At 37.0% G+C, this 12,419-nt stretch overlaps 1 protein-coding gene across 1 annotated transcript in view; it reads right to left on the minus strand.

Moving 5' to 3' along the window:
• The window catches only part of LOC143270412 (vomeronasal type-2 receptor 116-like), a 52,032-nt gene that overhangs the window by 25,629 nt on the left and 13,984 nt on the right, over positions 1–12,419 (minus strand). Inside the window, exons 3-4 of the mRNA XM_076560338.1 lie at positions 11,344–12,156; positions 8,940–9,167 (exon numbers count right to left, since the gene is read on the minus strand). Of these exons, the coding sequence (XP_076416453.1) occupies positions 8,940–9,167; positions 11,344–12,156 (1,041 nt within the window). The remainder of the gene's footprint in view (positions 1–8,939; positions 9,168–11,343; positions 12,157–12,419) is intronic.

Below are 12,419 nucleotides of genomic sequence, written 5' to 3' on the forward strand. Positions count from 1 at the left end.
CAGAAAGCCAGAAATCCTTCCTTGTATGAATTATGGAACAGCTGAGTTGTCAGACATAAACCCAGACACATTTCTCTATCCATTTCTACCTTTACCTTCCCAGCTTGTAGTCACAACCATTCAGTCTGATTCACATTTCCCATGAAAGAAGGTATGACCATTGGTGGATGGCCACAGCTTCTCCTGACACCATCATGTGTGGATAGTCCACAGATGCTGAATTATGATCCATTACTGTGACTTTTATCCTTGACTCCACATATTCAGAATAGTGCTATGTTTTTTTCTTCCAAACATTAGTGACATCATCACTTAGAATTTTCACCAATTGCCTTCTTGGTTAATCACTTAATAACTATACTTCTAAGAGTCTACCAGTGCAGATTAGACTAAGAGGTGAGTCTACTCTCATAGCTGATCATCCCAGCCTCCAGGACGTGGGCCCAAGGGCACAACCCTGTGCACCCTCACCACCCATTGCAGTCCCAGTTTGAGGCTAGCAGGCAGGTCTCTTGCAGGCAGGTCAGAATACCACCATCCCCTACTGGATCCTGTAAGTAAAAGCCCCACCCCACCTCCTAAACCCACTCACCCTTTGAAACCACAGCTGCTCCCTGAGACACAGAATCCATCAGCACCAACAAGACCAAGAGCTCCTATTAGACCAAGAGTTCCCATTGGACCAAGAGTATGAATCTAACTGAGAGGCTCCCTCAGACACAGACACCACTTTCACCAAGTAGAGAAAGAGATGAGTACACACCAGTACAAAAATACAGTCAACAATATAAAGACCAATATGTCAACACCAGAACCTAGTAGTTCTACATCAGTAAGACCTGAACATCCCAATGCAAAAGAAGCAGAATAAATTGACCTTAAAAATGATTTTATGAAGATGATAGAGGTCTTTAAAGAGGAAATGAAAAATTCCCTTAAATAAATTGAGGAAAGATAAACAAAAAACTGGAAGAAATCAATAAATCCCTTAAAGAAAACACAAAAAAAGTAATTAAACAGGTGAAGGAAACAGTTCAAGATTTGAAAACTGAAATAGAGGCAATAAAGAAGATACAAACTGAGGGAAGGCTGGAAATAGAAAATCTGAGTAAATGAACAGGAAACAAAGATGCAAGCATAAATAACAGAATGAAAAAGAAGGAAGAGAGAATCTCTGGTGCTGAATATACGATAGAGGAAATAGATTCCTCAGTCAAAGAAAACATTAAAGCCAACAAAGTCATAACAAAAAATGTCCAGGAAATCTGGGATACCTTGAAAAAAACAAACCTAAGAATAATAGGGATAGAAGAAGGAGAAGAATACCAACTCGAAGGCACAGAAAATATATTCAACATAATCACAAAAGAAAATTTTCCCTTCATAAAGAAGGAAATACCTATGAAGATACAAGAAGCCTATAGAACACCAAATAGACTAGACCCCCAAAAAAGTCCCCTCAACACATAATAATTAAACCATTAAACATACAGAATGAAGAAAGAATATTAAGAGTAGCAGAGGAAAGGCCAAGTGACTTATAAAGGCAGACACATCAGAATAACACTCGACTTCTCAATGGAGACTTTGAAAGCCAGAAGGTACTGGGTAGATGTAATTCAGACACAAAGAGACCATAGATGCCAGCCTGGACTAGTATACCCATCAAACTTTCAGTCAGCATAGATGGAGTGAACAAGGCATTTCAATACAAAACCAGATTTAAACATTACCTATCCACACATCCAGCTCTAGAGAAAGCACTAGTAGGAAAATTCCAACCTAAGGAAGTCAGTTTCTATTGTGTGGAACAATTTGAAGAGTATTGGAATCAGTTCTTCTTTGAAAATCTGGTAGAATTCTACACTGAAGCCAACCCCACAATTGACAGAGGACTGATCTCCACAGTATATAAAGAACTCAAAAAACTAGATATCAAAATGCTGAACAATCCAATTAAAAGTGTGCTAAAGAGCTAAACAGAGAATTCACAAAAGAAGAACCTCAAATGGCTGAAAGACATTTAAAGAAATGCTCAACATCCTTATTCATCAGAGAAATGCAAATCAAAATGACTCTGAGACACCACCTTACACCTGTCAAAATGGCTATGATAAAAACACTAATGACAGTCAATGTTGGAGAGGATGTAGAGCAAAGGGAACACTCTTCTACTATTGGTGGGAATGCAAAATGTACAACCACTGTGGAAATCAGTATGGCAGTTTCTCAGAAAATTGGGACTGTAACTACCTCAAGTCCCAGCCATATCACTGTTGGGTGTATGCCCAAGGAATGCTCAATCATACCACAAGCATACATGCTCAACTATGTTCATAGCAGCACTATTTGTAATAGCCAGAATCTAGAAAAAACCTAGATGCCTGTTAACTGAAGAAAGGATTAAGAAAATGTAGTACATATACACAATGGAGTACTACTCAGCAGAGAAAAACAATGACAGCATGAAATTTGCAGGCAAATGGATGGAACTAGAAATAATTATCTTGAGTGAGGTAACCCAAACCCTGAAGGACAAACATGGTATGTACTCATTCATAAGTGGATTATAGATATAAAGCAAAGAACAATCAGACTGCAACCCACAGAACCATGGAGGCTATATAGCAGGGAGGACTCTAGAATGACTGTGGCTTATAATAAGTTATGGTTTTACTCAATTACTGAGCAGGTCTCAATGAAACATTTCACTATTAAGATAAGAATGTATACTGTATCAAGCTGATAATAGAAAAATAAATAAATTAAAAAAAGAAAAACTAATTTTAAAAAAAGGAAGTCAGATAAATCCACAAAAACACAGGCAATAGATAACCCCGCAGCAGTAAATACCAAAGAAGAGAAAAACACACACACTTCCACCAAAAGATAACAATAATTAACAATCACTGGTCATTAATATCCATCAATATCAATGGGAGTAATTTACCTATAAAGACACACAGGCTAACAGAATGGATACAAAATCAGAAACCATCCTTCTGCTGCATATAAGAAACACACCTCAACTTCAAAAACAGACACTACCTCAGAATAAAAGGCTGGAAAAAGACTTTCCAATCAAATGGATTTAAGAAGCAAGCTGGTGTAGCTAACCTAGTATCTAATAAAATAAACTTCAAACTAAAATTAATCAAAAGAGATCAGGAAGGACATTACATATTAATGACAGGAAAAATCTCCCAAGATGAAATCTCAATTCTGAATATTTATGGCCCCAAATACAAGAGCATCCACATATGTAAAAGAAACATTACTAAAGTTTAAATCACAAATCAAACCCCACATGCTAGTATTGGGAGATGGCAACACCCCACTCTCACCAATGGACAGGTCTGCCAGACAGAAACATAACAGAAAAATAAGGGAACTAGGAGATATTATAACTCAAATGGACTTAATAGATGTCTATAGAACATTCCACTCTAACAACAAAGAATATACCTATTTCTCAGCACCCCATGGAACCTTCTCTAAAACTGGCAACATGCTTGGTTACAAAGCAAATCTTAACAGATTCAAAACAATTGGAATAACCTCCTGTATTTTATCAGACTATCAGAATCTAACTTTAATCAATGAAAATGAATGTACAACATACCGAAACCTGTGGGACACTCTGAAAGCAGTGCTAAGAGCAAAATTCATTGCACTAAATGCCCATATAAAGAAAATGGAGAAAGTTTATACTAGTCACTTAACAGCACACCTGAAAGCTCTAGAGCAAAAAGAAGCAAACTCACCAAGGAGGAATAGATGCCAGGAAATAATCAAATTGAGGGCTGAAATCAATAAAATAGAAACAAAGAAAACAATACAAGAAATCAATGAAAACAAAGAGTTGGTTCTTTGAGAAAATCAACAAGATAGATTAGCTCTTATCCAGACTAACCAAAAGGGAGAGACATAGCATCCAAATTTACAAAATCAAAAAGGAAAAGGGAGACATAGCAACAGATAATGAGGAAATCCAGAGAATCATCATGATTCTGTACTCCACAAAATTGGAAAATCTAAAAGAAATGGATAATTTTCTGGATAGGTACCACATACCAAAGTTAAATCACGATTAGACAAACAATTTAAATACATCTATAACCCCTAAGGATATAGAAACAGTCATTTAAAGTCTTCCAATCTGCCCAGGTGTGGTGGAACATGCCTTTAATTCCAGCACTTGGAAGGCAGAGGCAGGCAGATATCTGTGAGTTATAGGCCAGCCTTCACTAGAGAGCAAGTTCCAGGATAGGCTCCAAAGCTACACAGAGAAATCCTGTCTAAAAAAAAGTCTCTCAACCAAAAAAAAAACCCACAGGACCCAATGGTTTCAGCAGATAATTCTACCAGATTTTCAAAGAAGAGCTAATACCAATACTCTTCAAATTGTTCCACACAATAGAAACAGAAGGAACATTACTAAACTCCTTTTATGAGGCTACAGGTAGCCTGATACCGAAACCACACAAAGAGGCAACAAAGAAAGAGAATTACAGACCAATCTCCCTCATGATCATGGATGAAAAAATATTCAGTAAAATGTTGGCAAACTGAATCCAAGAACACATCAAAAAAGTTATCCCCCATGACCAAGTAGGCTTTATTCAATGGATGCAAGGATTGTTCAACATATAAAAATCTGTCAATGTAATTCATCATATAAACAAACTGAAAGAAAAAAAAACATGATCATCCCATTAGAGGCTAAAAAATCCTTCTACAAAATCCAACACCTATTCATGAAAAAGGTCCTGGAGAGATCAGAAATACAAGGAACATACCTAAACATAATAAAGGCAATTTACAGCATGTTAACAGCCAACAACAAATTAATGGAGAGAAACACAAAGCAATTCCACTAAAATCAGGAATAAGACAAAGCTGTCCACTCTCTTCATATTTATTCAAGATAGTACTCAAATTTCTAGCTATAGTAATGGGACAACAAAAGGAGATCAAGGGAATATAAATTTGAAAGAAGAAGTCAAACTTTTGCTACTTGCAGATGATATGGTAGTATACATAAGTGACCCCAAAGATTCTACCAGGGAACTCCTACATCTGATAAACCCCTTCAGTAATGTGGCAAGATATAAGATTAACTCAAAAAAATCAGGAGCCCTACTATATACAAATGATAAGTGGGCTGAGAAAGAAATCAGATAACATCACCCTTTACAATAGCCACAGATAATATAAAATACTTTGAGGTAACTCTAACTGAGCAAGTGAAAGACCTATATGATAAGAACTTTAAATTTCTGAAAAAAGAAATTGAAGAAGACATCAGAAAATGGAAAGATCTCCCATGTTCATGGATAGATAGGATTAACATAGTAAAAATGACAATCTTACCAAAAGCAATCTACACATTCAATGGAATACCCATCAAAATCTCAACACAATTCTTCACAGACTTGAAAGAACAATATTCAACTTCATATGGAAAAACAAAAAACCCAGGATAGCAAAAAGAATCCTGTACAATAAAGCAACCCCTGGAGGCATCACCATCCCTGACCTCAAGCTTTACTATAGAGCTATAGTTAAAAAAAAAAAGAAAAGAAAGAAAAAATCAGCTTGGTACTGGCATAAAAACTGACATGTAGACCAATGGAATCAAATTGAAGACCCTGACATTAACACACACTCCTATGAACACCTGATTTTTGAAAAACAAGTCAAAACGGTACAATGGAAAAAAGAAAGCATCTTCAACAAATTGTGCTGGCATAACTGGATGTCAACATGCAGAAAACTGCAAATAGATCCATATCTGTCACCATGCATAAAACTCAATTCCAAATGGATCAATGCCCTCAACACAAATCGAGTTACATTGAACTTGATAGAAGAAAAAGTAGGAAGTAGTTGTAGTTGAAAGTTTCCCTGTGTCCTGGCTAGCTGGCTATAGGGACAAATCTCTCCCACTTGTGTCCCCCAAGTAAATACACAGAGGCTTATATTAATTATAACTGCTTATAAAAGCTCAGGCTTATTACTGACTAGCTCTTATACTTAAATTAACCCATAATTCTTATTTATGTTTAAACATGTGGCTTGTAACTTTTCTCAGTTCTGCCTGGTCATCTTGTTTCCTCTGTGTCTGGCTAGCACCTCCTGACTCATCCTTTCCTCTTCCCAGAATTCTCCTCATCTACTCACTCTGCTTATACTTTCTGCCTGGCTACTGGCCAATCAGCATTTTATTAAACCAGTGTACAAGGGCATTATCCCACAACAAGTAGTCTTGAAGGCATTGACATGGGAGACCACTTCCTAAATATAATACCAGTAGCACAGACACTGAGAGCAACAATTAATAAATAGGACCGCCTGAAACTGAAATGCTTTTGTAGGGCAAAGGACAAGGTCATTAAGACAAAACAACAGCCTACAGACCCACATCTGACAGAGGTCTAAATTTCCAAAATATATAAAAAATTCAAGAAACTAGACATCAAAATACCAAACAATCCAATTAAAAAAATGGACTACAGAGCTAAACGAATTCTCAACAGAAGTATCTCAAGTGGCTAAAAGACATTTAAGAAAATGCTCAACAGCCTTAGTCATCAAGAAAATGCAAATAAAAACAACTCTGAGATACCATCTTACACCTGTCAGAGTGGATATGATCAAAAACACTGATAATAGCTTATGTTGGAGAGGATATGGAGCAAGGGAACACTCCTCCACTATTGGTGGGAATGCAAACTTATACAACTACTGTGGAAATCAGTATGGCGGTTTCTCAGAAAATTGGGAAACAATCAATCTCAAGACCCAGCTATACCACTCTTGGGCATGTACCCAAGGAATTTCAGTCATACCACAAGGACACATGCTCAACTGTGTTCATAGCAGCATTATTCATAATAGTCAGAACCTGGAAACAACCTCGATGCCCCTCAGCTGAAGAATGGATAAATAAGGTGGCTCATATACACAATAGAGTACTACTCAGCAGTAAAAATCAATGACAACATGAAATTTGCAGGCAAATGGATATAACTAGAAAATAACACCCTGAGTGAGGTAATCCAGACTTAGAAGGGTAAACCTGGTATGTACTTGCTCATAAGTGGACACTAGATGTAAAGCAAAGGATAACCAGACTACAACCCACAGCTCCAAAGAAGCTAGCTAATAAGGAGGACCCAAAGAGGAATGAATGATCGCCCTGTGAAGGAGAAATAGATGAGATCTCCATGAACAAACTGAGCGGGGGGGCTTCATCTGGTAACTGATGGACACAGGTGCAGAGATTCACAGCCAAGCACAAGGCCAAGCTCTAGGAGTCCAGTTGATGAGAGAAAAGAGGGATTCTATGAGCAAGAAGCATCAAGATCACAATGGGGAAACCTACAGAGATAACCAAACCAAACTAGTGGGAACTCATGAACTGTGGACTAATAGCTGTGGAGTCCCCCTGGATCACACTATGCCTTCTGCATAGGAGAGATAGTTGAATAAATTGAACTGTTTAAGGGGAACCCTAGCAGTGGGATCAGGGTCCATCCCTGGTGCATGATCAGGCCTTTTGGAGCCCAGTGATTATGTTGGGACACCTTACACAACCTTGGTGCAGGGGGAGGGCTTTGGACCTGCCTCTACTGAATGTGCCAGGCTCTTCTGACTCCCCATTCGAGGGCTTGCCTTGGAGGAGGCAGGAATGGGGGGTGGGTTGGGAGGGTAGGCTGTGGGGCGAGAGGAGGGAGGAGAGGGGGATCTGTGGTTGGTAATAAACTGAATAGAAAATTTCTCAATAAAAAAGAGGAAAAAGGAAATTAAAAATATATTTATATTAAAAAACTATATTCCTATTTTAATATTAATAGTTTTGAAAACTGTATATGCAAGGATATATTTCTGTCCTTCCCTTAGACATGCTTCTTGCCATGATTGGAAGTCAGTGCCTGTCTCATAAATATCTACATATTAATAGGCACATGGGGCTGGAGAACCAGCTCAGTGATTCAGAGTACAGGCTGCTCTCACAGAGAAACCTGAGTTCAGCTCCCAGGACACAAACCAGGCAGCTCACAAACATCAGTTATAATGAGAAATTGCATAAACATTGGTAATTTATTTCCTCTTTGTAAAACCTGTGGGCATGTTTGAGTATGAGTTATCTTAAACAGAGGGAAAATTAATCATCAGCATGCATATATATATATATATATATATATATATATATATGGAAAATATGTATATATTTAAACACATGATTGTGTGCATGTATGTGAATACTCACATAAACACACACTCATATATACAGTCATGATCGCTGATTTATTCATTCACTGCAGCATGAATGAACACACCCAAATTGAATTTCAATTTAAACTAATTCTATCTACCAGCATTATCCATCAATATATGTGTGCTTATGTGTATATGTATATGTACCTGAACATGTATATGCATATCTATACATATATCAAAGTCAAAATCAAAAGATTGATTTATTTCTAAATTGAAGATATCAAACAGAACTAAGGAGATGGCTCAGTACTTAATGTACTTGCAATATAAGCATGAGGTCCTGAATTTGATCATGCAAAAGGGAAATATAGAAAAGTGAGGTGTAGAACTGTGTTCCTGTATTCCCAATATTGCATTCATGGAGACAGAGTATCACTGTCCAGTTGAGTACAGCTAAATCAGAAAGCAAGGGGTTCAGAAAGAGACTATGTTTAAAATAAAATGAAGAAAAACTGAGGAAGGTAACCAGTGCTGACTGTGGCCTCAACGAGCACAGGCAGTGACATGCATGAGAATTCACACACAAGCTCACAACAAGAACTAAGAAATTAGAATATAAAAATAATTTAAAATTTCAAAGAGACATCACAATCAGTTCTCATAAATCTTTGCAGATATTTGTCTACATATTAAATATTGAAATTCAGCCAGACCTGATTGAAGTTGCTTGGCCATTTGATCATAACTTCATTGATAAACAAGCCTTGATCTCGTGGACTCCTGGAGACAAACTCTCCTACTTTAACTAGAAATGAATAATGATTTGTATGTCCCATAAAATTTTGTATATCATACTTTTCCACAAGATTCTTGTTCTCATCAAAGCATATTTGGTCTCCAGCAGTATTTGTAAATTGAATTTTTCTCAGAAAAGGATGAAGCTGGAGAGAGACATCAATTGGGTATGAGTAGTGCATACAAATCTCTCACTTGTGGTCCCTAGGAGCAATCCTTTTTCTCTCTCCTGACTCTGGCTATCTTTTTGAAGAGGCTTCATGTGAGCAATTGTCTACCCCACTTGTTCCACTGAGATGAACTTTTCTCCCCATGAAATTAATGTAGAAGTAGCTGAACACAAAGAAAAATGTTGTCAAAAGAGGTGGAACATAGTGCAGGGTGGACCATGTTTTAGTGGGAACAAGGCCCTGTGTCTCTCCCCAGCAAGAGACAAATGTCTCTAATTAGAAAATATAGATGTTTTCAGAGTAAATCTGGAGAAAAATGGAAGCAACACTATGTCTATTGGTTTATAAGTGTTAAGATATTTACCTTCTTTATGGCACACCATGAACCTATGTGTGTATGTTTAGGTAGGTAGGTAGGTATACATGTAGATATAGTGTCTGGACTTGATAATATTAGCAGGGGTTTATTCAAAATTCCAAATTCTTGAAAATATATATTAATATGCAGAAATTTTGTATGCCATTTGTACTTCAGGAAATTGGAAATAGACCCACTGCCTGCCTCCAATCCTTAATTCAGTTTGGGTCACAACTTTTGTCTTTCAACTTTGATAAGAACAATATTGAAGTCAAAATTAAAATCTAAATGTTCTGTGATTAAGCTAGATTTTTTAAAAGATTTCTTATATTTTTATATTAATTTATTTTGTGTATGAATTTCCTTCCTGGACATATGTATGTGCACTAAACATGTTCCTGGTGCCCGTTAAGACCAGAACAGGGTGCTGGATTGAGTGGAAGTGGACTTGGAGACATTTGTAAGCTGCTATGCAGATACTAGAAACTGAACCTGCATCTTGTCCAGAGCAGCAGTTACATCTGACTTCACAGCACTCTCTGGTCCTTAGATTTGTATTATTTTTAATTCTGTGTATTGCCTATGTGTATGTATGTATATTCACAAACTGTATTCCTGATATCTGCAGAGAGCAGAAGAGAGTGTCACATTCCTAAGACCTGGAGTTACAGAAAACTGTGAGCTGCCATGCTAACAACCAAACACAGGTCCTCTGACTGAGCATCAAGTGCCCCTAACTGCTGAGCCATCACTCCAGCTTGATTTCATTACATATTTAAATTAATACAATGGGTTAATTTTTCACATTCTGAGATTCACTATTGTGTTAACTATTTAACAACTCATTTCATAAAGAACCGTTTTTTTTTAGATATTCAGTTTTCTGTACAAGAGACACACTAACTTACCTAATATCACAGCTCTGGAAGCCATGTTCACACTGTGTCAATGTGTATGTCAAATATTATTATTATCCATAATACTAAAAGCTACATAGTACACTAAACATTCAGAGTTCATTTTCTATATATCTACCTTAGACTGAATGAAAATGAAATAAAAATGAAAAGTTTGTTCACAAAACTTCTTGATGATCACCTATTTGAAGGGGAACATCAAGGCTCATAGGTATAATTGAGTCCTAAATTTATATCAGGATGGTTTAAGCCCAAATATACCCACTTGTCACTATAAGAACGAAACATGGCCTAGGCTCATGAGCACCATCTGTATTATAATATTTAATAATGGAGGCATAGTCTTTGGTTTCTCTTTAATTTTATCTTATTTAAGAGTAAATAGTCTGTAAAAAGCAATTTCTTTCTCTGTTACAATTGATGTTATGGCAGCCTATTTTTATTTTCCATCAAAGTTTCTCCCTATGGTCTTGGGTGGTTAAATATATATTATATTTTATGTGAAAAAGCTGCTGTTAGATATGGTGGCTCTGTCTCTATCTGATGGCATCAGACATATTCCATGAAATTGTGTCAATTTTTATTATTGAACTTGCTAATTTTGACAATAATTGATTTTGGATATTTTAACAGAATTTCATCTCATAAAAATAAAACATTTGTTGAAATATGCACAAATTTCATGTCTTGAAGTCAAAGCTACAGTAGCCCAAACCATGCACCATAATTACAGACACATACACACCCACTGTGAAAGAACTCTTTCCATTTTGCCTTTTATTTTTATTATAAGATAAAAATGTGTTGTACTTTTGACTTCAGTGACTCAACTACTAATAAGTTCCCAGTGCTACCCTTGCTTTTGAGATATGCTTACCTGCCAGGGTAGAAGCCTGTCGTGGTTTGTGTCTTCATGAGATCCTATTCCTGTTGTCCTCAAAAGCATTTTATGGAGGGTGTGGGCCACTGCATACACTGCATTCCATATGGAAAAGCTAGGCTCAGAAGTGATCATCACATTTATTTCTTGTTTTGTCTTTAGGGATGTATTCTGTGGGCAGGGTTTATGATTTCCACATAGCAGAGGAGGAGGTGAGCAATAAAAATTGTCAATCCAGAATTTATTAAAGTAAAGCTCTCCTGGGTACTGGGAGGGTGTAAGTGCCTCTAGAAAGGGCTTGAAGCCAGGGATATCTCTCTTCTTGGAAAATGAGAAGCTTCCTTCAAAAAAGTCCTTCAAATAATTTTTTTCATAGAATACAGACTCTAAGTAAACTAAGTGGGACTTTGCCATGATCCACACCTTTCTTTTGGCTTTCATGATTTTATTTTCCATGCAGAAAAATACAAAGTCATCTACATCACCATAGAATACATGCACATTTGCTTGTGTATGTTGGATCAAATTCACCAACCCAACATCATATGTTAACTGAAACTTCCAATTCGCCTGGAGTTTTTCTGTAAAAGCCACACAGATATCTTCTGATACCATCTCTGCTTTTAGGTCAGAGAGGAACTCCTTTCCTTTCAGATCATCAGACACGATGATCCCTACCCACTTCCAGCCAAAGTGCACCAGTAAAGAGGTCACCCCTTGGGTTAGAGCTGTGTCTTTAGGAGACATCTGGTAAAGGGATGGGAATGTATCTCTATCACTTAGCATAGAATCAAAAGTTCCATATGTGACCTGCAGAAGCAAAGAGAAAACAAGGGGATTCTGAGTTTCTAGGTATTTGGAGTCCTCACCCTTAGAGAGAAAGTGAGTTCATTGTTCACATAAGGGGATCAGGAAACTGGATGTTGGTAAGGAGACTGTCTTCTGTGATATTAGCTTCTCTCTCTCATTGTGTGATGGAATATGGTCTTTGTCAAGTACTATAGGCTCCAAAGTTACTAAGAACTCTGAAGCAAGTGAGTGAACAATGTTCTATTCATGTTAGATTTTAAAGG

Source organism: Peromyscus maniculatus, chromosome 23 (genome assembly GCF_049852395.1).
Source record: "Peromyscus maniculatus bairdii isolate BWxNUB_F1_BW_parent chromosome 23, HU_Pman_BW_mat_3.1, whole genome shotgun sequence".
NCBI lineage: Eukaryota > Metazoa > Chordata > Mammalia > Rodentia > Cricetidae > Peromyscus > Peromyscus maniculatus.